Source organism: Aythya marila (genome assembly GCF_965140915.1).
Source record: "Aythya marila genome assembly, chromosome: 1".
Classification (NCBI taxonomy): Eukaryota; Metazoa; Chordata; class Aves; order Anseriformes; family Anatidae; genus Aythya; species Aythya marila.
Genome location: NC_139042.1, coordinates 200,604,689 through 200,632,057, shown reverse-complemented (window position 1 = coordinate 200,632,057; position 27,369 = coordinate 200,604,689). Strand labels below are relative to the sequence as shown.

Below are 27,369 nucleotides of genomic sequence, written 5' to 3'. Positions count from 1 at the left end.
TTTTGACCATCCTTAGTCAAAAGTAAAGCTCTCTCCCTCACTTCTAGCCCTCGGTCACGATTGCTGGTTGATCTGCCTGTGTTTTCCTGGCATGACTCTACTTGGCAGCAGTACCACATTCCGAGGGCTTCAAACATTTTCTCAGTCTGCTGCCTTCTTGGTCCAAATTTCACACGCAGAGACAGCAAAAGAAAAGGGCAAAGATGCTTGTGTTTTTAAACACTTCTGGTATTCCGGAGCTCCTGATTTGTTCAGCTGATGATGATCTGGAAAGAGAATTAGTGCCATCTATCGGAAAATGAAAACAAGGACAGCTGTCAATTCCTCTTAACTTTTTTTGCACTTTTATCCATTTTTTTTCTTCTTTCCCCTTTACCATCAAGAGTATAAGGACAAAACCAGAAGCACCTGCTGGCATGGTGGGTGTTGAGTGAAATATACTGCTTTCCGAGTGGACACCGGTACTTGTTGAGTGGTCACGAAAGGAGAAGATAGCTCAAACAAGGATCGTGTAGTACTGTCAGTGTCAATTATTCCAGTCAGTGCCCTTCCTCTGAACTGCCAGAGACGAATCACAAAACCACCAGACTTATAGAATCACAAAATTATAGAATAACCTGAGTTGGAACAGACTCATAAGGATCATGATGTTCAACTTCATGAAGTCCACACAGTACCACCCAAAAATCAGACCCTGTGTCATGTCATGTCATGGGGAGCCTGTCCCAGTGCCCAACAACCTCTGGATGCAGAACCTTTCCCTAACCCCCAGCCTGACCCTCCCCTGTCCCAGCTCCATGCCGTCCCCTCGGGTCCTGTCGCTGTCCCCAGAGAGCAGAGCTCAGCACCTGCCCTGCGCTCCCCTTGTGAGGGAGCTGCAGGCCGCCATGAGGCCTCCCCTCGGCCTGCTCTGCTCGGGGCTGAACACACCAAGGGACCTCTGCCTTCTATACCCTTCACCAGTCTCCTTTGCACACTCTCTAATAGTTTTACGTCCTTTATATACTGTGGCACCCAAAACCACACACAGTGCTCAAGGTGAGGCCACACCAGAGCAGAGCAGGACAATCCCTTCCCTCAACCAGCTAGCAGTGCTGTGCCTGATACGCTCCAGGGTATGGCTGGCCCTCCTGGCTGCCCACTGTTCCCTGATTATCTTGTGGTTATTATGTGGTTATGACTTGTGGGTATCATTTTGCTCTTCTTCTCAGCAAAAAAAAAGTCTAAGGCATCCTACTGACAGGCAGAAAATTACTTTGTTGTCATGCTTCTTAATGCAGAACCTTGAACTCAAAGGACATCACACAGGGTACTTTTCATGGATGCTGTTCTTGCTAGACTGAAAATAATTGGTGACTTTTTTGCCAATTTGACCTCAATCACTAAATTTATTAGGAAAAAAAAAAAAAAAAAAACTTTTTCTTTTTTTTTTTTTTTTCTTTTTTTTTGGTGACTGGTGGCAGAATGCATCTGTTTCCAGAAGGAAATCAGAGCTGATGGTGAGGAAGTCCAGCAACTCAGCACAATCAAATTGCAACTCATTTCAGGGAAGGAAAGCTGAAAAGAAAAACTGTTAAATTACAATTTCTCTACATACCAGCAAGCTCTGAATCAGATCATCTAAAAGCTGCACTAGAGGCACTATTTTTACTCTTCTGTGTCATTGCACAGGGATGTTATATAATTGCAGTTGTAAAAGAAGTTATCCATTCGGCTGTGCGCGGGAGGGAAAGTGGTACATGACACACTGAGTACTTAACTGTGCAGAACAGGCCAAAAGCAATCAATTAGATACATTCTTTGTCACTACCATTTGCTTTACATATCCCAACCAGGATCCTTGCCCACAATAGGTTTATCAGACTGAAAACATGATCTTAATTCTTTTTTCTTTTTTTTTTTTTTCGAGGTAGTAACAGCATCAATAGAAATCACTTCTATACTGGACTGGTAATCAAAAATCCATGAAGCTCAATATATCATCTGTTTACAGCATTTGGTTCATACATCTGAATTTCATGCTTTTTGTAGTTGTTTTACTGTAGATGATCATGTAAGGTCTGACAACTTTTAATGTAAATTTTACCAGCTGGCTCTGAGCCATTTCCAGGCCACGGTAACACTTAATTGTTGTAAGAAATGAATGCATTTCATTATCTTACTTTTCTCTAGGTTATGGTGACATTCATCACACAATACTGCTGACTGCAGAAGTTGGATGCACTTCACAGCATCCCCTCTCCCCCGCTTAATCTGCTCAAAGCCTGCAAAGAACATATCTTTGTGGTGCTTGCACATTACCTATCAATTGGAAATTAACCTTAATCAGCAAATCTGAAGGCACAGCAAATACTCTAGTATTTACTTTGGCAAGAAGCCCAGGTATTAATCAAGGGTAGTGGTCCTTCCACAGACCCATGGACCCTTCTGCAGACAGAATAAAACAGCGCTCTTTAGGAACCTGAGCTCTTCGGAGGAAGCAATCCAGACTGGTGTAGTGGATATTCATGGTGTCCTGAGAAAGAAGTCAGTCTTTGGGTTATGTCTGTAGAGTATCTATGGGACCCTGGCCAAAATCAGGAGTTTCCAGCAGCTAACACGGCATCAGTCAGGAGCAAGAAGGTAACACAGACCAGAAAGACAAGAAGAGCAGAGCTAACATAAAAGAGTCAAAGGCAGCACGAGTTCCACATTATATAAGACAGACAGACAGACGGATAAAACTTAAGCCCTATGTGTATATACATAGAGATATACATAGAGAGATGTTCTTCCTACCTAAGCTTTCTGAAGTTGAAGCCTTTGTTCCAGCTATGTTAGATTCTCAGGGTTCAGCTCCTGGACAAATGCAAAAACAGCCTCCAAGCTGTTAGCCTGGGGTGATGTGAAGATAATTCAGCACAACCCTCTGCCTTCTCAGACAGAGCTAAGCTGCGTTATCTCACATTTGCTAGGGAGTAAGGATGTATACAAAGACTGTTTCCATGGCTCAGCTGCCACAAGGGAATTTCTGAGCCCTCAGACCTGGAGCTGACCAATGCCTATTATTGCAAACAAATGCTAGAGTGTGACTTGGGGAAAGCTAGACACTTCTACACATCTGTAAGCTATGTCTGTAAATATTTACCCTCAGTGCAGTACAGGCACAGATAGATGAGCTACTTGTAATTCACTCCAGCAGTTCAGGCCATCATGGAAAGAGTTAGAATAAAGTTTCCTTTATTCACAGGTCATACATAGTACACTCCTGCATGTTACTCATGACCTGCAGAATGGACAAACCAAATCGTGATCAAAGCCAGTGGTGAAAAAAAATATCTGAATAAACTATGTGGGCCCAAACAATAGCTTTCTGAGTTTTATTCCCACTGTGCTGATGTGTTAAAACAGTGTTTCATGCAAACACTGTAACTTTCCTTAGATATAGAGCAATATTTCCTTATCATTTTAAAAAATCAAACTTTATTTTTTTCCTTTTTTTCCACAAGCCTCATTGGTTATTTATCTTCCCATTACCCCTATCTACAAAGATTTCAGTTTCTCTTTGCCTTTTAAAAAAAATGTTTCATTGCAATTAAGATCAGATTATATCACTTCTGATTCCCAAGAACCCCTAACTCTTCAAAGAATTGCAAGATACACATATTCACTGGCAGTAAAGCACATATTTAATAATAAATTGTTCCCTCAAAACTTGGATATTTTTCTGTTTAAATAAGATCTGTTCCCAAAAATGAACTTTTGGTAATAAAATCAGATCTGGGATTGCTGGGGGAACAAACAGCTATCAGAAGCATAATCAAATAGAAAATGTTTCCTTAAATTGTGCTGTCAAGTAAAACTCGGTTGGTCTTTATTGCTCTTCTTTTGTCTTTGCTGCACACACAGTAAAGTCCTCCAGTTTGCCAGAACTTAGTCCAGAGCTCAAATAAAAAAAGTCACAATGAGCTAGTGCTAGTATTACTGCTCCTTGTCTTCACAGAGGCTATGTTTACCGCCTCTCTATGACTTAAATGCTCATCTAACATATCAGCCATGGATGCCATGATGGGAGGCAGCAGTAATGCAAAGATCTCACTCCCACAAGCATAGGAGATCTCAGCGTATCTCCAAGGAGATGGATTCCCTTTCTTAGCAGTATAAGCAGAAAGCACGTGCATTATGGACTCAGCATACATAAATCTACTATGAAACCTGTTCTTCACCATGTAGATGGTCCCAAATGTTTTCTGATTTTATTTCTAGGGAGACTGGTAACCTACAGCCAGGGTTTGAATGCTGACATTTCTCAGCTGATGACCTAGTAAAAGGATGGGTCCCTGCCAGTGTCCACTGTCCACCACCCTTCTCTCCCTTGTAATAGTAAGTTTCTGGCTTACTCCATAGAAAGTCACAAACTGCACCAACCACAATGTTTAACAGACATTAATAGGCCGTGTCCCTTGAGTGTGGTGAATCCCTTCCTAATCTAGTCATCTCTACAGTACCCTGTGGCAATATTTACCAAAATGTAATTATGGTCTTGTATGAAAAGCACCTCATTTTGTTCAATTTACAGCAGTTGTCTGATCATTTCTTGGGGCACTTTTTAGTTCTAGTGTAATGAGAAATCTTTCCTAACCAATCCTATTGATGTTGGTTTTCTATTGTTCCTTCAGTAAACAAGGGGAACTGGAAGTTTTAGTTAAATTTTAGGGCTATGATATTATCTGCCTTAGTGAGACATGGTGGGACAACTTACATGCCTGAAGTGCTTGGACAGATGGCTACAGGCTCTGCAGGAGAGAGAGGTGGAGAAGGAGAGGATTACATTAGGGAATGCCTAACTAGCTTGGTTATGGTGATGAAAAAGTTGAGTTTCTTTGGCTAAGAGCCAGAAGAAAAGCCAATGAGGCAGATATTATGGTAGTAGCCTGATATAGACCACCCAACCTGGATGAAGAGGTAGATGAAATACTCTGCAAGCAACTAGCAGAAGTCTCACAATCTCTGGTCCTTGTTCTCATGGGGGATTTCAAATTCCCAGATGTCTGTTGGAAATACAGTATGACAGAGAGAAAACGGTCTAGGAGGTTCCTGAGTGTGTGGAGGATAACTTCTTGACAGAGCTGTTGAAGAAGCAAGCTAGAGAGGGTGCCCCAATTGACCTGCTGTTTGCAAACAGGGAAGGACTTGTGGGTGATGTGATGGTTGGAGGCTGTCTTGGGCACAGCGATCACAAAATATTAGAGTTTTTGATCTTTTGGTGAAGCAAGGAAGGCAGTTAGGAGAACTGCTACCTTGGCATTCCAGAAGGCAGATTTGGGCTAATTTAGAAACCTGATTGACAGAGTCCCTTGGAAGGCAGTTCTGGAAGACAAAGGAGTGCAAGAAGGCTGGACTTTCTTCAAGAATTAAATCCTGAAAGCACAGGAGCATGTCATCACAGTGCTCTGAAACTCAAGCTGGCAGGGGAGAAGACCAGCCTTGCTAAACAGAAACTCGGAAAAAAAAAAGTTTATGAACTCTGGAGGAAGGGGCAGGCAATGCAGGACTATAGAGCTGTTGTCAAGTTGTTTAGGGGGAAAATCATAAGCCCAGCTGGAACTCAGTTTGGCTAAGGCAGTAATAGAGAATAAAAAAATGCTTTAATAAATACATCAACAACAAAAGGAGGAGGACTAAGAAGAATCTCCATACTTTACTGGATGTGAGGGGAAACATGGTGATGAAAGATGAGGATAAGGCTGGGGTATTTAATGGCTTTTTTGCTTTTGTCTTTATTAGAGAGGTCAGTTGTTCCCAGGGTACACAGATATCTGAGCTGGAAGATGGTGACCAAGAGTGTAAGGAAGCCCCTGTAATCCAACATAAAAGAGCCTGCATGGAAAGGCAGCTACCTGCTAAAGGACTGACTGCAGCCCTCATTTTTCCTGCTGGATTTTGCTTTGGGTCCCCTCTGGGTTCCACCCGCTGCCTCCTCTGTGTGGAAACTTGTATGGGAAGGAAGGTGCTGTGTGCCCAGATGTGGGCCAAGGCCATGAAGCTGTGAAAGACATAGAGTTCCCTTCTCCATACCTACCCTACACATGGTTCCTAGCAGGTCCATGGGGTCCATAGCCCCATAGTGGGGGGCTGATGTGGTGGGGTGTGCTGCATCTGTCTTGCAGCATTTGGTTGCATGGGATTTGGCTGCTCTACCACCTACGAGACCTCTACCCTGACAAGAAAAACATAGAGCCCCGTGAAGCAGCACCCAAGGGAGGCCCAGGCAGATGGGGACAGGTCCTCAGAGGAGCCTGTCTTCTTCAGTAGCCCCAGTGCTGGGCTCAGCAGGATGCTTTGCCCGTGGTAGTCTCCTCTCTGCAGGGTGTCTGGGACCGGAGCTGTTTAACATCTTTGGCGGTGACATGGACAGCGTGGGATCGAGTGTATGCTCGGCAAGTTTGCCGGCAACACTGAGCTGTGTGGTGTGGTCGACACGCTGCAGGGAAGGAACCTGGACAAGCCTGAGATGTGGGTCTGTGTGAACATTATGAGGCTCGACAAGGCCAAGTGCAAGGTCCTGCATCTGAGAGGCTCGTCCCCCTCTGCTCTGCTCTCCTCAGCCCCCACCTGGAGCCTGTGTTCAGCTCTGGGCCCAGCACAAGGACAGGGATGGATCAGAGCGAGTCCAGAGGAGGCCACGAGGATGCTCAGAGGCTGGAGCCCCTCTGCTGTGGAGCCAGGCTGAGGGAGCTGGGGGTGTTCAGCCTGGAGAAGAGAAGGCTCCGGGGACACCTCCCGTAACACACCCAGGCTCTCCCGACCCTCCTGGCCGGGCAGTGCCGCCCAGAGGCCGCTCGGAGCTGGGGAAATCCCCGAAGGGGGAAGGCGGAGACGGCGGAGACGGCGGCTGGCGGCGCTGAGCCGAGCCGCCATGGGCACGGCGTGAGGGGGGTGAGCGGGGACGGCGGCGGGCACGGCTGAGGCGATGGGGCCGGGAGGGGACCGCGGAGGTCGCTTGTCCCCATCGCCGGCCTCAGGCGGCCACAGCCGGCCACAGCCGGTGACTCAGCGGCTCCGGGGCGGGCCTAGGGGGAAGGCAAAGGCGAGGGGAGAGCCGTGACTGGGCGCGGAGGCGGCCGCCTCAGCGCCTCCCCCGGTGAAGCGAACTGCGACGGCAAGAGAAAACGAAAGCTGGCAGGGAGGCGGCGGAAATGTAATCCCGGCGGTAAAGGGAACCCAGAGCTTTCCGAGGCCTCCCGGTAGGGCTGTGTGGGTGGACAAGGGGGGCCCCCAGCCCCAGGGAGGGTCCCGCAGCCCCGGCGAGGCTGCTGGGTGCACCCTAGGGACGGGGGGAGAGAGTGGAAGGCGGCTTTGCTGCCCTTAAAGGCTTCCTAGTACGCAGGGGAGAGGATTAAAGCTTCTTTTTACGTTTTGTTCCCAAAGGAAGGGGCTCCCAAAGAAGGGTTTTAGGCTGAGAGACGTCTCAGCGTCTCAGTGTTATTCATCCAAGATGTCTCAGGAATTAAATGTCATATTCATCCAGCCCTCTCTTTCTGGGGGGGTAAATGGGATATAGAGGCTCGTGGATGTCTCAGCTTTATTCATCCACTCCTCTCTATGAGGGGGTTAATGGGATATAAAGACTCATGGATGTTTTGGAGTAGTGGGGTCAGAGGGATCGGGTGGTCCCTGAATGCTGTGACTGGATGCGCAGCCCGTCTGGAGGCAATAAAAGTGTCACTGTATTTCCTTTCCACGTAGCTATGTGGCAAGAAATGAGAGTTTTCTCTTTACCGACCTTGTAGTGGTCGCTTCAGAGATGTCCAGCAAGGTGCAGAGCCGTCCTGCAGAAAATGGAGAGCATCCCAGGAGCAAAATGGAAAAGGGGACAGACGGTGGGGCTGCCCCCACCCTCAGCACATACACACCTGAAGAGATGGTACAGCAGATGAAAGAACTGATCAATGAGAACAACGAGTTAAAAGGTGAATGTCAATGCAGATCTGTCTGGAAATGCAAAAGGAGTCTCTTCTGCATTTTTTTTCCTTTGCCTTTGAATATGAATTCAGTGCTCATTTGCCCTTGCAGGATAACATATTCTATCTGGGTAGCATTCACTGTACCAGCAACTCTGTAAGTGGCAAGGCCAATTGATAGGACACATCAAGTTGAATCGGTATGGAAGATTAGGGGGAGAACAGCCCACTTTATGGGCTTCAGAACTTAGTTGCTTCAGAACTACACACACAGTCAATATAGCATTGTGTATTTTAGGAGGTTTTGCTCATCAGCCTTTAAGAGCTTTTTTGGTTTGTATTTTAGAATGGTTGGGCATTTACATTACAGATAGACTAACATTTTGTCATAGCTGCATCAGCAAAGTGTATAGTCCACAACACCCAGAATAGTTCTGGTTTGGATATTCTCTGAAAGGTGCTGAATCCTCTCAGGTAGCAAGGGAAATTGAAACAGACTGTTCTACACCGTGTGTAGTAACCACTTTGAAAGTTTAGATGTGGTAGCACCTTCTGTGCTTCAAAATGAAGTAGCAGTCATGGCTGGGTCTGTCTGGGAGAGACCATTAGGTTTCTCTGTAAATGCCTAATGATTTAAGCTTTTTAGGTGAGAAAGCTTTGTTTCACAATCCCAAAAGTTTAGGTGTTAGATACTTTTTTTTTTTTTTTTTTTTTTTTTTTTTTTTTTTTTAATAGAGCAAAACCCAAAGGATTTGGGGATTTTCTGCATAAAAGGCAGAGGTACCTAACTGCTTATATGGTAACAGAGCATGAAGTCATGTGTCCTGTGTGCTGTGATTTTAACTCAGTGTTCAATTTCCACCTGAATCATTTTTGGACCTAGTGCAAGTTCTCTGCCTTGGAGTCTCATGAGTATCTGGCAGGAAAGTCGCTTCAAGAAGCACCTCTGGTATTCTGCTAAGAGGTCCTGTGCCATATAAGATAATGTTTTAGGACCATAATTGCAGCTGCTGTAACTCATACCTTGCAAAATGGCATCAAGACATAATGGCAGTCACAGGAATATACAATGTATGAAAGATTTTCAAGCAACTGTCTTTGAGAATGTTGCTTTAAGAAGCAAGTTTGAAATCCTTTCATTAACTTTATAAAAATATTGTAAGCATTTTGCTATAATGGTGCTGTTACATACTGACTCACTGACTTTGTTACATAAAACTTGCCTTCCTAGTCAGGGTGAGCTGACTTTGCTGTAAGTTATCTGTTACATTTTTTTTTTCAACATTTTTAATCAAATCTTGACTGAATGTTCAAGCAGAGTATGGTTGAACATATTTGAGACTTTCAGTTTGATAGCATCTGCTTTCATGCGCTATTTCACCAGTCTAGAAAATCCACTTTCCCTACTGACTCAGTTTCATAATCTCTGTTCGGTAGTTTCATTTGGGTTCATCATGCACATAGCACGTGCAGCAAGATAACGAGAAACTTCTTGTGAGCAATACTTCATGCTTGTACTTCTTAGCTATGAAGTAAATCAAGGAGTGAGAGCGTGTGGGCACGTTATTTCAGCAATGGTTTTAATAGTATTTATTAAAGTGTTAAGGAGCTGTAGTACGTTTTGTTTTAGTTCACTAAGACACATGAGAAGGAGGTTTGCATTTCAAACCTAATTACTGCTTACCCTTTTGATACTGAAGAATGCTGAGCCCATGTAGAGGAAATCTGCTGTTTCATTGACATGTGTTACTGTGAATCAATGACTTGTCTCTGGCTATCATTTAGAAGCCATGAAGTTGCATAACCAAGCTATGAAGGAGCGATATGAGGAACTTTCCATCTGGCGAGAGAAGCAGAAAGAAGAACGAGAATTCTACGAGACAAAGTTTAAAGAAGCAAAGCAGTGCTTGCTAGCCAAGTGCGTTGAAAATGAACAGCTACAGCAACAGCTTCAGAGCTTAAAGGAAAGAGAAGAAGGAGCAGAAATGGTAAATAAGGAAATTGTTGGATTGACACACTTTGAAATTGACTGAAAGGAGCTTTTATGCCCCTTCATCATACTGTGAGGTTTGGAGTTCTGTTAACGTTCTCCATTTTTATCTTTATGCTGTAACAGGTAGTCTTGGCCTGACTTATTTTATGAAGTGAGTCTTCTCAGAGTGTAGTAACAGAACATAGTGCCACACCAGAGATAACTATCATTTTAATAATAATTAATAATAACAGTTAACATTATCAACATAAAAAATAAGAAATGAGCATTTCTTGCCAACTTATCATTCTTTATCTTGTTTACTGTTCAGTTGGCTTCATCCCTCCCTTTCCTCCTTAGATTCTTTCTCAGGAAAGTTTGATTGCTTTCGTTTTTGTGTTTCCGGTGGGAAGCTGGCCTTTAAGCAAAAAGAAAAAAAAAACACACCCTGCCATCTATTTTTATATCTTTCTCCACTCACGAAAGCCTTTTTACTAAGGTTCAGATTAGATTTGTTCTTCAGCTGCTCTATTTCAGTCTGACTGAGCTTTGTCCCTCTGTGTTACGTTTGGCTCTGTAGCAAGTAGTTTCTAACATTGCAGACAATTGCTTAGCAGTCAGGTAACATCAATTCGCAGGTTCTACTGAATACATCTATGGACAAAGCCTGTTAGAGCAAAACCTGCTTTGTGTCCCACATTGTTATGTGAAGAGATGATTAACGAGAAGTTTCATGCAGAGCCAAATCAATCAATACTGGCATGTGGTACAGAATAAATGCAGATTCTCAGTTGCCTGCTGAAGGATGAGTGTATCAGCCTTTCTCCCCACAGAGCCATTCGTAGGATTTCCCTTCCTCTCGTGACTGCCAGTTTTATGGAACTCTGTAAGAAATCTCCCAACATGTACATTGAAATTGGCCAATGAGTTCAAAAGCTGTGAAGGGAATAAGGGAAGTCATGTATAAACATGTGATTGTGCAAGTATGACCGTATTAGGAAACCGGGCTAAAAGTTGTGTTTCAGGATTGTCAGGGAAGCTCAGAATTTAATAAATCTGGAATAGATTTTAAGGGGAAGTAGGGGACTTATTCTGCCCATACCTGTTTCAGAACTTCTTGTACTTCAGATACTTAAAGTATGTTACTGACAGAGTGATCCAACCTGCTTGGGCAATCCGACTAAGTAAAAATAAATCTCTTAATTATCTCATCTGTAAGAGCTCCATAAGGCAATTCTTGATTCTTTAGTGATTCTTTGCAGTTTTATCAGTCAGCGATAATTTAATTTAGTTAGAAACATTTCATTTCTGATCATGATTTTCAGGCTGACAGTGTCATTTAAGCCAAAATGGTTTTCTCTCTTGAATACTTTGGCTATACTTTAATTACATTCTTTTTTTTTCTTCTTTTCCAAATGAAAGCATGAAAAAATTTTCTCCTAATCAAAAGTCTGACTAAAAATTAGTCTAATTTCTCTCCTCTCACCTCTGTTTTTTTACTCTTTACTGAGATGCATTGTAGTCCCTTGCTACTGCTAAGTGATGTGCCTGTTTCACTCAAAGCACATCACAGATATATACTGTTGCTTTCCTTAGTGATAAAGCAGCATTCAGAGGAGGGTTTCTCGCAAAACTATAGCTCTGGGAGCACTGGTGGCTATGAAACTCTCTTCTTCACTGGAGCTGACTCCTGTCGCAGCCTTTTACAGCCTGAGCACAAAATCACAGTGAGTCATGTGTGTGGGGAAGTATTGCAAGATGAGACACTGTCATCATGGCAAGAGTTTGGAGATTTGGTGTGAATGATGGGCTAGAAAGTAATTCTGACTCCAAGAATTGTTCAGAATTTATACTGATGGAATGTCATATAATAAGGCATTACCAAGAGATAGAAGAACTGGATTACAAAACAGGGAATAAAGAAACTCCAGGGAGAGTTTCGTAAGGGGGAGAGGCATCTAAAGGAAAGGGAGAAGAAAAAGAGGCTTCCTGGTTATGTGGGGGCTTAAAAGAGGCTTTTGAGGATCCTGGGGAAAGGGAAGAGGCAAAAGGTGAGGGAGAGATTAAGTTTGGGAAGCTCTGAGGGACAGAGGCTGGAGCAGAAAGGACATAGAAGTTGGTGTGAAGGTTAGGGATATAGGCAGAAATTTATACGTGGATGTGGAGTACAGAGAAGTAGTTTTATGGTGGTAGAAGATTGAAAGTGGGATATGCAGAAAGTCTTTTTGCCAACTGGTCATTCCTCCCTAAAATCTTCAGTAGGTTTGGGAAAAGAAATAAGGATATGGGGAAAAAAAAAAAAAGCATAGAACAACTGAGACCCTACATGGTAGTGAGAGGCATAGAGTTGGGCAAAGATTTACATCCTAATTATCTGTGCATTCAGCAGACTAGGTCCGTGTTTTCCAGAATCGTGACACTCATCACTTGATGAACTTGGTTGCACAGTTTACTCTTCTTGCTGTCTAGTGAACCAAAGCATAGCTTGGGGATCTCTATACTGGATTTTTCCAGGCAAACCGAATCAGAGAAGTAGGGCAAAGGGACACCACTGTTACGTTCAGGCTCTGTTTGCTGTTTCCTCTTTGTTGGCTAATGCAGGTTTTTGTTTATCCCAGGAGGGCAGCATGGCTCCTGAGAAGGAAGCGAAGCAGCTCAAGTCCCAGGTGCAGCGGCTCCAGGCTGAGAAGGCAGATCTGCTGGCCATCATTTCAGAACTGCAGGTCAAGCTGAACATCTCAGCAGAGGACTCTTTTGTGGAGATTGGGATGAATGTAAGTGAGGGGAATAAAAAGGACACGGTGAGCTGCAGCCAGATACTTTGTTTCAAGCTTGGTCCTAGTGTTTTTTTTTGCAAAGTGATTTTTTCTTCTGCGTTCCCTAGAGGCACAGAAATCCATTTTTTCTACTGTTCTTGTATCTGAGAAATCTTTACAGGCAAAAGGTGAAATGTGAAAATACGGGTCTCTGCTACCCCCTAGTAGCACATCCCTCTCTGGAAAAAAAGTGCAACAAGAAATTAAGAGATAATTTAATTAAAAATTCTTTGCAGTTGTCAGAGAAAACTTCAAACTGCAGGAAAGCTTCAAGGATGCCTTCTCCTTTTTTGCTACAAAAAATCTTCTTTGGACTACAAAGGTCATGGCTGAGTTTTGCAGTGGGAAAGAAGGGTGGTTCTCTTGGCAGGCAGGAAAGTGAGTGGTTTTTAGGCTTATATTCAAAATCTATTGGCAGTGCTGTTGCTGTGTCATCTCTGCAAGAGAGAGTGGCCATGGAAATTGTTGATGAAAGGAGAAGGCCAAATCTCATTGTTGTTTCTCTTCTCTGATCAGTCCTGAAGAGATACAGGGAAAGGCATGTGAACTATTTAAGTTAACATGAAACTGCTGTGTAGGAGTTCTGTGTTTTATTTATTTTTTATTGCCACCACAGTATTTTTTCCTGGTATTCTTCCTTCCTTAGGTAAATAAAACTATATCCCACTTAGTCCAAATACCAAGCTAATAAGTTTTTTTTTTTTCTTTCTTAGGAAGGAGAAATAAACAGAGCTGCAAAAGAAAATCAAGATAATAGTGGTGAAGTGCCCAGTAACGTCGCTGTCTACATGTATGTAGATTCTCCTGTGATTCAAACATCTGCAATGTGTTTTGCTTTCACTGTAAGGGATTTTTTTTTCTAGAGGAATGTATAGTAAATCCTGTTTTTTCTGTGGCCTTGCATCCCTCCACTGCAGTAGCTCTCCCTTCCTACCACATTGGAAAGACCCCCAGCTCTCTGGCATTTTTCCCTCCTGTTTTTCTAGCTGACAAGAGGGAGTGCATATTGGGGCCAGTTGGCCAGGCAAGTCTACTTGCAGACTTGCCAACTGGCTGCTCCTTTTCAGGTTTTTAAAGGAGGCCAAAAAGAGAAGATACAGGCTTCAAGGACTCCTTCTCATCTAGTCACTCTGAATCTAATAGAGTCATCTACCTGGTTATAATGATACTGCTAAGAATCGGAGGTCTTGTAGCCTTTCAGACCCGATCCCTGCCCGTTCTGCTTGCGTGTTGTTTGTATAAATTTGATCACAGTAGGGCAGGCAGACAGTGCAATGACCTAGTCCTCATTTTTTCAGGGTACTAGGCTTAAGATATCGGCGTTCTGTTGAAGTTACTTCTCAAAATTTGATCTTTACGTCAGCTCCAGGGCACAAGGGACTTTCTTGCCCCTAGTTGAACCTTTACTCCTCATGGACACAGACAGCTGATACTATAAAACTTTCCGTTTGGGATCCTGCCCAATGTGGCAGCTAGGTGCTTGTGGCTGACCTGTCTTATTTACTTTGTGGCCTTGCTTTTGGAAGGGAAGGAGATAGAAAATATTCGGGGCAAAGCAGGCTGGAAAACTGTGCTCTGTATGCATGTTTTCCTTTGAACTCTGTTACCGCCCACTTCATTGCAAAGGAGATCAGCATTTTAATGTAATAACATATTAAAATTTGACCCTCAGCATGTGGGTAAGAAGCTGAAGGCAATAAAACAGTTATGGTCAAGTTATAAAACAAAGATGCTGACTGCAGACCAGGCTGCAAGCATTCAGGTTGTCGTTAGCAGTGGCTTGGGAGAACACTTTGATTATGAGACAATATTCTTTGTGGGACCTGCTTCCCTTCTGATGAGCGTCAGCCATGCCTACAAGAACAGGGGTATATAAACCTCTCACAAAATTTCCTGTGGCACCACGTGTCTTTGTCCAGCACTGAAACCTTAGACTGGTGCTCTTAACAGCTTCAGAGAAATGTGAGCCACTCAGGACAGGTTTATTTCTGTAAGAGTAGGCCGATGCACTAAAAATCCCCTGATAAAAGTTATTTACTTAATATATCCTGGCTGAATGCTGTCTTTGGGGAATTGAATTTTGCTCACCAAAGATACCAGGCTCTCAGGAGCACATACAGGACTGTGCTTTACTTTCTTTTCTGAATTGCAGAACCAAAGTTGTAAACGTGTGCTGTTTTCCAGCTGAGTTTCTGAAATGTATAACCTATATCTGTTACCATATAGTTTGTGAATTTTGACTTTCTGTCTGGATGGACATGGAAGTGGAGACAATAGAATGCAGTGTTTTATCACAGAAAATTAACTTAGTTTATTTTTTCAGAGTGTTTTGTATTTGTTTTGTATTCGTTTCTGTGGTAGCATATGCAATTTTCCAAAGAGCTGTAGAATATGATGGAGGCAAAATACTGAAGGATTTTTATTCTGAAAATGAAAGTAACTCCCAATGTCCATTGTTGTTGGAGCATGCCTTCTTCTCCTGGAAAGGAATGAGACAGAGATAAGAAATGTTGCATATTTCATTGGGAAAAAAGTTATTTTGGGAACATACGGCAGCACTTACCAGAAGGGGATGCCAAGTAGGTCAGAATAAATGCACCGGGTTTTGTATTGTCTCGACTGTTTTTGTTTTCTCTGCTTAAATACCAAATTGTTCCCCCAGCCTGATGAAGGACTGTCTGAGCACTGCACGTAGCAAGGACAGTGTTTGCACGCTCAGGGACTGTGGCTACAGGTTTGTGGGCAGGTCGTGGTTCTTGGGAATGAGCTCTTTGCTCAGAATGTTGCTTTTCAGCACTGTGTGAAACTGTGGGCTCTCAGATCAGGTCCCAGAACCACCAGGGGTGAGGAAGTGCTGTCATAAAATCACAGCTGTTGTTACTTACCTCTGGTTTGTTTTGTAGCAGGGGCAAATATGCAGATGAGTCCAAGAATTTGGAATCAGAGGAGCTAACTGTAAGCCAGCTGCTCTGCTGCCTTAGAAATGAAACTCAGAAAAGGGAAAAACTTGAGAAGGAGCTGCAGGATCACAAAGACAGGTATGGAATAGGTGCACTGTAATGTTTTAAGCTGTTTTCTTTCAGAGCTGCTGCAGTTACCAAGTCTGTGGCTGATGGGAGACAAGCTGAAATATCAGCATGACCTGGCTGGGGAATTTCCTGAGCACTCACTAGTAATAATGTCATTTTGTCATAGCTCTGATAGGGATAAACCACAAGTTCCGTTCTCTGAGCAAAAGAGTTTCTCTGTCGTATTACCTCCTGTAGCACCACAGATCAAGACAAATTACCTGGTGCCTCTTGGGTTTCAGCTTTGCGCAGGTGATGTCAGAACAATATGAGAACGAGCTGAGGCTGTTCCTTCTGCTCACTCCTCTCTCATTATTTGCTTTTATATGAAAGCAATTTTTGTATCTACATGTGGGGCTTAACCAAATCACTTTGTATAAAACAGGGATTACAGTTCTCATTGTGCTATTGGCAAGCTACGTTTAGCAGTGTGAGCTTGGCAAAGCTCCTCAGAAACATCTGAAATGATTTTAATTCTTAACTTACCTAAGAGAGCACTTTTGCAGTGAGACCTGCGTGAGGGTCCATCACAGCTCAGTTATAGACATATCAGCATGACTGTTCAGGTGTGGACAATTGCCCAAGCAGTAGCTGCTCCAAATCCCCAGTTTGCAGAGGCAGAGTAACACATCCTGGACAGTACTTACTACTAAAGGTTAGTGACTCAGTAATTGTTTCTCCGTGGTCTTCCTAGAAGAGGTAATGAGCCAGAGCCAAATGATTCTTAGAAATCTCAACCTCTGAAAATATCAGACGAAAATAGAGGCAGTATTAATCACTGGATTCAGTGAACAGACTGACTGGTTTTCAGAGAGCCAGCAGTTTTGGGCTGTACCAAAAACCGATCGGTGAATAAATTGATCAGTCACAGAACTGATCAGTGACTGAATGTCATTGCCCTTCACCACACCTGCAGACTTATACATCCACTTAAATGTACATGCTGGGGGTCCTGTGTTCAACAGGAGGCCCCACGATGGCTTTCCTGCATGATGACTTTCAATTCTGCCCCAATTAATGGCTGTGATGTTGGAAAGGCAGTACATCACTTGCATGAAAACCTCAGTCACAATATATGTATTGAACTGGATTCTTCTGTTTTCCAGAATTTCAAAGCTGGAGAATGAAACAAGCACCTGCCTGGAGAAAGGGACACAAACTGACCAGGAAGAAGAGAGTTCAGAGGCTGTAAGTATCTGTCCTGCTGAGCTGAGTTTTAACAACATACAACTTACGTGTTGAGACCAGCAACTTCAGGGTCTACATTTGCACTTTCTGTCAGGGAGCAGGGGGTAAATATCCTGCATGAGCCATGGAAGTGAATTTTGAACTCTCCGATCCATATCTTATAGGTGGTTCCAAATTACACCAGCCACGCAGAAGGGGTAAGATGGATGGCCAAGAATTAGGGAAGTGTGGCATGACTTCAGGTGCACCTCATTGTCCTGGCCTTGCCCATTAGACAGAGAAGGATGCAAACATTTCTGCCCCTGCAAAATCTTCTAAACTGGATGAATTTTCTAACTGCTGACTAGGTCAGCTTTTAGATGAGAATCACTGACAGCTGACTGTAAAACAGACTTTAAACGTGGAGCTCATGTGGAAGCTGGTATGATTTTTTTTTCACGGTTCTGGTGAGATGCAGTGCAATGGGGGAGCATAACTATCTTGGGTAGTGACACAGATATGTGCAAACTTAGTCCTGATGTTTTCAGTTAAGGCTTTGAATGGATTTGGGGTTGGGATTCAGCTCCAGATTCAGACATCTAAATTTACGTGTAGGCCTCTCCGTGTGAGCTAAGTGTGCTCCTTACCTAAGAGCTAATATCAAGGTCAGCGTAGTGGCATCCTTGTGGCAGAACTCACTCTTTCCATGTATGTGCTGTTGTATGTGCCCCTTCAGAGGGTTCTTGTCAGCTTAGTTCCATGTTTTCTCCCTCTTGTAAAATGTAGGTATTTAATGAAACAGTGTACGGTTGTGACTCTGAGGGCTCCACAGTTGGAAGACATCCTGGGGAGAGAAGGAAGTGTTTCTCAAAGCTGCTTTACTCTGTTTGGAGAGTGAGGAGTGGCTGGGCTAGAAGAGGCTAGAGAACATCTGCCAAACACTCATGTGGACGGTAACTCAAGCCAGGTCTCCTGAGATGAGGCATCTTAAAGCACCACTGCAGTTACTGCTCTGCCATCCCTGGGAGGCTGCTTGCAAACTTCCCAGAAACAGATCTAGAAAGCTGTGATTTTGGTGTTCCCCTTTCCTGAGCTAGGAAATGGTTGTTGGAGAGAGGCAGTCTGTACTGTGTGATGGGATTTTTTGAGTCACCTTAGTCTTTTCCTTCAGCAAGATTGCTTCCCAGAAGTATGCGACGATAGTGTCCCAATTAAGTAAAATATCTTGAATTTTGATGGCTTTCGTGAGGGAGCAAAAATTCACAGTGCAGCTTTATTAGAAGGCAGACTTTTGCCAGTGATACATGGTTTCATTTGCTGGCATGCTTTCTGTTAAAGAAATTGCTGCTGTCTGCAAATTGAAATGCCATCACCTTGCAGAAATGAGTGCTTTCCTCCGTGAGTCTGATTGGATTTGCTGGATTGCTCAATAAAATATTTTTGTGGCTTGCTTTGAAGCTATGGTGGTAGAAGAAAGATCTCTTTTTGCTTCAAAGATATAAAAAGCATAGATATAAAAACACAATGTGGTTTGTGTTTACACCATCATCTTCAGTCCCTTTTGATTGGCATGACTGGCAAATGATGTTGGCTTTGGCAGCTTATGGAGGGTGACCTCCTCAACACCCGTCAGTAGAAAATTGTGTTCTGCCTACCTGTCAGTCTCACTGGCTCTGTTCCACACTTCTGCTGGGAGATAAAAGCTGGAAGTGTTCACAAGTCATCATGGATGAATGACTTCTGTTGCTTCAGTTGCCTGGTGCAGTGGTGGACTTTCTCTGTTAGAAAAGTGAAAATTTTCTTCAAGGATGTAAAACAGCAGCAAACTCTTGCTACACCTGGTGTCTTTTTCAGCCACAGCCACCTAGCTTACTCCCAAGCTGGATTGGAGACTTCCCATGCATTTGAGAAAAAACATTTTCAAATAAAATTCGAGTATGAGGGACAATTACACTGATGCTAGCGTGATGATTAGATCCTGATGTTTCTTTAGAAAAGCTCAAGGATGTGCCTCGAGAAACCACAAAGCAGAAGGAGGCAAAGGTTTCACCTCTTCTAGAGTGTGGGAATATATTTTAGCAACTGAAACCCTGAAATGTTTCAGGAGGAGGAGAACACTGCTCCTGTTTCTTTCCTCCTACTACTTTTTGCCTGTCTTTTGGATCTTTTGGTCTGAAGCCCAAACAAGAGACTCACAACAAAACTGGTAAACTCAGAACCATCTAGGTTGGAAAAGACCTTCGAGATCACCAAGTCTGATTAATAGTTGTACTAGAAATCATTTTCTTCTTGATTTGCAAAGTTGATTCCTGACGAAATGGTGATGGAGTCACCATTTGTTTTTATTTTTTTTTCTGCTACAAAAAGCTAGAGCCGTAGAATTCCAGTTCTGTGACACTCGTGTAGTGTGGCAGAGGCTGGTGTGTTTAATCTGTCTATAATTCTCTGCTTCCAAACTGCTTCTTCCATTCTACACATGCTGTCACACCTCTAAAGAGCTTACTAATGGTAGGAAACTAACCTACCTAAAGATACCCATGTGTTTATGTTTCTTTGACAGACTAAATGCTGTTTAGATGAGTGGCAGTAATCACTGTCTGCTTTGCCCACAGGTTTTAAATCATGAACTCTGAGGAAGGAAATGTAGATGTGTTACACATCTGTATTCTAGACAAGAACAATAGACATGTCTTAGAGTCACAAATGCTTTATGAAAGTGTTAAGGGCAATGTTAATGTTAAAGTGTAATGGGGTTCTGCCACGTTTAGGAATAATTGCTAACTGTGAAGTCTTGCAGAAGTAGCCTTACTATTGAACATAAAGTGTAATGGTGCAGACTGATTCATGCTGTTTTCTCTAGAAAAAGAAAACTTCTAACCAGTACATCCTGGTTAGATCTCTTAAACTGCATTTTTTTTGGTCTTTAATTATCCATGTATATTTTTCCATATTTATTCTCTAAAAGGTTGGCAGTGAAGTAGAAGCCCTGAATACTCAAGTTTGCGCTCTGTTTAAAGAGCTTCAGGAGGCCCACGCGAAGTTAAAAGAAGCAGAATTGATTCAGAAGAAGCTTCAAGAAAAGTAAGGTTCAGAAGAACAAAAGTTTTGCTGTGACACCCAGTAAATATTTGTATGACATCTCCCACCTAGGGAAACTCGCTAACTCTACAATACCAACTTAAGTATCTGTCTCATAGAAATGCTGTAAAAGATTGCTCCTTCTTTGTAAATAGAGATGAAAGTACAGAAATACAGAAATTGTCAGCAAATCCAAGCTGCCAACCTAGTTCTACAAATAGAACCCCGCTGCCTGGAATTTGATCATTTGGGTTTTAATCCTTCCTGTCATAAAGACAAGTCTTGTTTTCTGCTTCACATAACCAATCCGTGTGCTAGTCTTAGGGGAAGAAGCTGAGGGACCTAGTTACAAGCCTTTTCACATGAACTGTCTGTGCTTTTCAAGATTGATCCTCTAGGTCATAAAAAGTGGTTACAAGAACCTCGCTGTATTTGCTTAGTTTTCTGTCAAATTCCAGTTCTTTGAAATTCATAGTAGTAAGAAAAAAAAAACAAACATTAGGTTTAGTAGTTTTATTTTCTGATGGTTGTGTACAGATTTATTTTGTATTTCTTTTTTCTTCATCAAAATAAGCCTTTCAAATTAATTCTTTTTCTACAACACCCACTTCTGCCAAATTCATCAGGAAAAGGGGATCAGGGTGGATCAAGCTTTTTCTTTTTCTCTGTTGTTCTGTCAGGTGCCAAGTACTGGAAATAATGAACTCAGCTGCTGCATCAGAATTGGAGGAGAAGCAGCAGCTAGCATACACCATCAAGAAGCTGGAGCTGCAGGTGGAAAGCGTGCAGGCAGAGGTCAAGCTAGAACAAGCCAAGACACAGGAAGAAAAGTGAGTATGACTTGGTTTTGTATCCTGGGGAGATGTTGCCACTCCCTTTCATGTGCAACATGGAGTGTAAGCTGTATGTGTGTAGGCTGAACTGTCTGCAGGTACTGTTGTTGGCTGCTGGAGAAGCTGCTCGTTACCTGGTCTGTCTGGTTCTTCTCCTGATGAATTCTCCATCACTTGAAGTCTCTAAATCTAGGCATCAATGTTTTCCTAAGAGAGGTGTTAATCTGGAATGGAATTGGTGAGCTTGATATAAAGATATCTTCAATCTAAAATGCAGACCATCAGTAAGGACATCTGTTTGGACTCAGTCAAGGGATGAGCAACACACAACTCCTTGGAAGAGAGATGTTGAGAGAATGGAGCACAACTTTTTTCTCATCAGAACTACAGATTAATTTGCAAAGAGTTGAGCTATTTTTCTAAAGACTGATAGATTTAGATTTGTGTATACGTTTCTAACTCTTAAAACCCTAGGAAATTGAAATTTTACAAGGAAGAAAAAAGTCTTCAACTGGGACAAGTGGGATAGTTTTGCAAAATGAAAGATGGTAAAAAGAGCACCAGATCTTTCAAAGAACTCTTAAGTGTTTCAAACTTTTGCCTCTTTCCTTTTCAAAAACAGGACAAGAAACAGTAACTTGCAGGATGCATACAGCAAAGTCCTTTCTGAACTCACTGAAGCAATGAAAACAATCAGTGAAATGAAAATCAAAGAGGTAAACTCATCACCAGAAGAAATCATAATGAATTAGGGGGGAGTGGGAAGGGATGTGAGAATGTATCTGGGAATAAATTCAGGCAGTTGTGATCCCTTCACATAACATAGCATGCAACATAGCAGCATTGCTCTGAGAAAAATAGATTCTGTGCTGTCAATTACAGAAAACTTACTGCACATCAGTACTTACGTGGTGTTTTCTAGATATGGTTTAATCTGCAGTGCAATATGAAGTCCAGTCCTTGGAGATCAGTGATACACAAAGGCATATGTGTGTTCCCACAGCATAGTTCGTAAATGTAGGAGGGTAGAGCTCTAAACATGTTTGTTTTTTTTAAATAGAATGTCTACAATATGTCCTCTTCATAACTGAGGCTCCACATAAGTGCCAGATTTTGGAAAGTGTCCTTTGGAGGGTCCATTAGGGAGTTCTGTTTTGACTTGATACCATGTAGTTTGAAAGCTCAAAAAGAATTTATAAATTGAAAGATCAATCACTACTTCTGTCTTAGTGCAAGTTGCTTTGATGGCCATGGAGTTGAAAGCTTTTCCGAGGGCAGTAGGAGCAGGTAGCGAACTTCCACTTCAAGCAGTGTCATATTCTGAGTTCATCTCCTAATCATCGTTCCTCCTTGCAGCTGGACAGAGTGGATAAAGCCGTGGTGGAAGAACTGAATGCAAAGGTGTTGCTGGCGGAACAAGCCCTTGCTGCAAAGCAGCTCCAGATGGATGAAATGAAGCAGATAATTACGAAGCAAGAGGAGGACCTTGAAACCATGGCTGTGCTGCGTGCTCAGGTACGAGTTCTCCTTTGAAGTTGGCTAGTTCCTCCATACACTATACAGGAACCAGAAGGAGCTATTTAATGGCTCAGTCTGGAATATTGTGTCTGTGTTTCCTCAGTTCCAAAGCACAAATCCCTTACTCAGCCTACAGATCCCTGCAGAGCCTGTACCACCACGTCCTACAGTTATGTAGAGTACACCAGAGCACAACACATAAAGGCTGGGACTAAATGTTTTCATATTTAAAACCACTGTCTTAAGAATCACTGCATATGTTTTAGGGCTTATTTATTCAAACCTAACACTGTGTGAAAACAGTGTCTAAAAAGGGGCTGCCTCACCTTTAAGGCAAAGGAAAAAAAAAAAGGCATCTTGGTCTGGTTCCACTCCTTATCTGTGCCACCAATTTGTCAGTGTCATAGGTCGTCACCTCCTCACTGCTGTTCTGTACCTCATTTCAGCATCTACACCAGTTGTATGGTCCCAGTAAGACCCCTGAAGTCTAAATGGAGAAGCTACTCAGTCTTCTTCACCTCATATACAGTGCAGCTGAATATTTTGCATTACATAGGACTTCAGGAGTGTTTTAAGTAGATGCAGGCTATGATAGAGGTTTACTTTTTTGGCATGTAATATATGACTTGGTTCAGTCTCAGTTACAAATTCTCAGCACGCTTCAATTTCTCTGATCAGATGGAGGTTTATTGTTCTGATTTCCATGCTGAGAGGGCAGCAAGAGAGAAGATCCATGAGGAGAAGGAGCAGTTGGCCGTCCAGCTGGCATACCTGCTAAAAGACCAGCAAAACCTTGAAGATCTTGGCCGGTGAGAACAGATTTTGGCTGAGCCGTCTTTGGATTGTCTCATTATCCCATATGCTGGGGATGACCAGTGTTATGTTGTTAGCATCTCAGTAGAAAGGCAAACGAGTTTATAGACATGTATTTCTTGGTTAATTTGAATTTTAAAAGAAAAAAAAAAAAAAAGAGTTGGCTGACTTCTCTATTTTAGTTTTGTGATAGAATCTCAGAAGCACAGTAGCATAAGGCACATCAGCTCTGACTTGGATACCTCAGCAAGATTTCACTTTGGATGACTCATACTTGGTCCATTCTCCTTGCTGATTCAGTTGAATTTCTTCGGGTTCTGGCCTCAGTTTTAGTGGTGAATCTGCAGCTAAGCTTGCTGCATGTGTGCCAGGGATATGTGTTGCTTCTCCAAGTAGTAGTAATAAGTGAGCATATGCAGTTTCAAGTACTGTAATGCCTTGTAGTTGCACTGTTTTAGCACTCTTAACTGTAAACTACAAGAAAGAAATATTAACCATGTGTTCTCCACTCATCTTGTGGAAGCCCTGGATACAGGAAGAGTGACCAGAATTTGAAAAATCAATTTACATTATCAGGTTAACAACCCTCTGAATCCATTCTCTTGTAAAACTTGCTTTTCTCCTTTAATCAGATATGCAGTTTGCCTTGAGTGGCTCAGAGTTTTACAGGGGAGTATCCCCTGGATTCCTGAGTGCATAGCTGCCTAAATCCTGCTGGTGTCAGTTGTTTGACCCTGATTTCAACAGGCACTGTCTCACAAAGCAGCAGTGTTTCTAGGTCCTGTGTCACAAAGCAGCAGTTGTGAACTAAAAGCATGACTTGTTAACATGAGTTACTTGCAAATCTCCTGATTTATTTTGAATCCTCTTAGCTTTTCTGGAGGCAAAGGGAAGATACCTTCCGTTCTGCCTTCTTTTTCAGAGCCCTTTTAATTGACTTATTTCTTCTCCTCAGAAACTCTTTGGCGGAGATGCAGAATCGCCACGGAGCCAGGGCACCAGAACAGGAACGGTCACCTCGCCTTGTCCAAAGAGGTACCGTAAGCACCCTCCCCTGCTCACGGGGTCAGGCCTTGCTGTGTTCAGTTTAAAACAGCTTTGCTTGGCTGCAAGCAGCTCCCCAGCTCCCTTATTTTGGCAACTGGGTAGCTGCAGAGAGTGTGATTCTCTGGCCATTGGGAGTCCTCTTTCAACTATTGCACAAAAAGAGCGGAAAAATAAAGTAATGTAACAGGTAATCATTTATCTTCTCTGCTTGCAGGAACTGGTAGTCAAGAATGGCCAGAGCAGCGGAATATCTCAATGTATTCGTGCCCAAAATGTGAAGAAATTCTACCTGATCTGGACACGCTGCAGATTCACGTTATGGACTGCATTAATTGAATAATGCCCTCCAGTTCTTCATCTACTGGAATTTCACTTGCCAAATACACTTTTATTATTTTTTTTTTCTGCTGAAATAATGCTCATCTCTACATACAGTGAAGGAAGTTTTCAGGTTTTTTCTCATCCTGTGAGAAAACAGGAAAACTCCTGCCCTACTCTGCACTCACTGATCTTGTTGTAATCTGCTTTAGGAAAAGAATTTTTATAGGTTAACAACATGGATGCATTAAGAAACTCACAGAGTGTCTGCTGCAATTAAATCTGTAAGGAACATTCCCCTGATGTGCTCTGCTCTTATGGCTAGTCCACAGAACTGGGCTGAATTACTGAAATCAGAAGGGAGATGGGATATATGCTGATCAGTTAAACTACTGTAAGCCTGTAAATACTTCATCTGTCATATACTATCAATCAGGAAACTAATATATTAAAAAGCTGTTTGAGAAGCTTCCAGTGAAACTAAGTACTGTCATATTCATCAAGCATTTAAAATGAACCCTGCTCTTTCTCCAGATGGCAGTTTTATTGCTGCCCTCGTGACCATACTAATCTGGTGTTATATTTTTGATGGCTTATGTAACTTCTTGCTTTAGCCGGATGTGGGTAAGGTTTAAGACAGATCATTAAGGTCTGATATATGTAGCTCCTGGTGTACCCAAGTCACTGGGTTTTATAGAACTTTATTTTTAAGGTGTTGTCTTGATTATTCTTTGTTGTAATAAGTTTATTTGAATCTGTACAGTATTGTGCTAGAAAATCTGAAATGGATGTAACCTAATTTAAAGAGAGGAGTATGATGGATTTTCACATCTCAAAATAAATCTATTGCAAGTATAAAATTATCTATGCCTGAGAATACTTTGGAGGCTAAAAGAAGATTGCTAATCATGTAGAAAGAACTGCAGTATGTTAGTTCTGTTCTTGACCTCACTTCTGTTTTATCTCAACAAAAAACAGTTCCTAACATGCTCTTACAGAAGGGAGAGTAATAGACAGCTAACGAAATATAAATGAGCACGAACAGCAGGAAACATTATGGGATCCATATCAACGAATAATTTAGTTTCTTTTGCAAATAGCTAAAATTTGCAGTCCTGAAAACTGGCAGCAAATGGAAGCCAAATGTGTGAAAGCCTTTGAGCACCCAAAATGGCATCTTCTAATGGCATCATCTTCTTGCTCAAGGAAAGTGTTGGTCACTTGGGCATTTCCCAGGTGGAAGGAAGCTTCCACATGGCTTTGGACTGATCTGCCAGCCTTGGGATAAGGAAAGATTTTTATTAGATTTTTATTTATTTCCTCCACTGTTCAAAACTGAACCTCTAGAAACAAATATACCGAGGCAACACCCTTTAACTGCATTACAACAAAGTAATTAAATCTCTCCCATCTTGTTTTGGGGCAGTCTGTTTGTCTTGCAGAGGGCACCAACAGGTTTGATTTGTGCCTGGTCCGTTTCTTCCCAGTTTTCAGAATTGTGGGCTGGGTATTCAGAAGGAGCAGAGTAGGATGATTACACTAAACTGAAAATGAAAGTTCAACATTGTATTCTTAATACCAATTTATTACTTCTTGGTTCACCCTTCCACTTCAAAGTCCACATTATAATAAGCCCGAATGCTTCCTGATTTGACATTACAGTGCACTGGTCTCAGACGTGTTGGATTGCCAGAGTTAGGAAGCCTGAATTTTCCTCCTTTATAGATGGTGTGAACTGCAGACACTTGGACCTCTGGAAGAAGAAATGCAGGAAAGATTGCATTTATAACTACAGCACTTTTACCAGAGTAGGTTTAGGTAGGAAAGTGCCATAGTTGTTATAAATTGCTGATATTACAGAGTCTGATGAAAATGCTGACTTTTCAGCATCAGCCTAATAAAATGGTAGAAAGTGTATTTAATAACAGAACATAGCAAATCGTGGTAAAAGACTATTGTAGCATTAATTATTCACCAAGAAAGCCTCAAGTAGTCCAAAGGGGAAAATTAGACAGGAACTGCTGTCTCTGATGATGTGATATGAATAATCACTGTGCCCCATCACAGGAGTTACAGGGAATAGCTTTAGATTTAGTATATCAGGTGAGGGACAAAAGATGGGACAGAATAAGATGAGTTCAGGATTTCACAGATCTCCATCAATGCCATCTTTTTTTCTTTCATTTGAGAAGAACAGCTACTTCCATATCTGTTATGTAGATAATCATGCAATACAATTCAGATAGAGCATATCTTGAAATGTCTTAAATGTAAGGACAAGTTATATAACTACAATTAGCAATGGTTTTAGCCTTGAAAGCTGAGGTATCTCAGCTTCCACATACACCAGAAATGATGAAAGTATCTGCAACTATTGAGCTACAGAAGGACTGTCCTTTCCCTGCAAGCATTAAGCCAGGAAAGTAAGACTCAGTGTTCAAACACACTTTCATACATCTGGCACCCTAACTTGAGCATTGTGTATAGGAAGGAGTCATGCACTCACCCTCTGTAACATTGCTTATGAGTTATGTCACGTGTCTATAAGAAATATGAGACTGCTCTGTGATCAACAGTGGCAGGTATGTGGCCTTTACTGCTGACATTTCAGGGAGTTTCAGACACACTGAATTCCAATTTTAAGAGATATTAGCTAAAGGAAATGTACAATAATTGTACAACCTGTGAGAGAGGTGCATGTGCAGTAAAACTTGTATAGTTTATATAATCCAACAATGTTTAGCTAAAGAGAATGGAACAACTCTATAGGAGAAAGCCTTAAGGATGCTGGATACA

The 27,369-nt window shown here is 42.3% G+C and overlaps 1 protein-coding gene across 4 annotated transcripts; it reads left to right on the top strand.

Moving 5' to 3' along the window:
- The first annotated feature begins 6,898 nt into the window (after positions 1–6,898).
- Positions 6,899–25,442, top strand: OPTN (optineurin). Of its 4 annotated transcripts, none has more exons than XM_082751528.1 (14): positions 6,899–6,918; positions 7,729–7,952; positions 9,729–9,931; positions 12,534–12,689; positions 13,445–13,521; positions 15,635–15,769; positions 16,906–16,987; positions 19,932–20,047; positions 20,725–20,874; positions 21,500–21,593; positions 22,234–22,392; positions 23,074–23,204; positions 24,164–24,243; positions 24,470–25,442. In XM_082751528.1, exons 2-14 carry the CDS (start codon positions 7,787–7,789, stop codon positions 24,589–24,591), a joined length of 1,671 nt encoding a protein of 556 aa, XP_082607654.1. In that variant the 5' UTR covers positions 6,899–6,918; positions 7,729–7,786; the 3' UTR covers positions 24,592–25,442. The 4 variants fall into 4 exon arrangements, with proteins under 4 accessions (XP_082607654.1, XP_082607655.1, XP_082607656.1 ...); XM_082751529.1 differs by having other exon boundaries at positions 6,900–6,918; positions 7,773–7,952; XM_082751530.1 differs by lacking the exon at positions 6,899–6,918 and adding an exon at positions 7,084–7,226.
- The last annotated feature ends 1,927 nt before the right edge of the window (positions 25,443–27,369 follow it).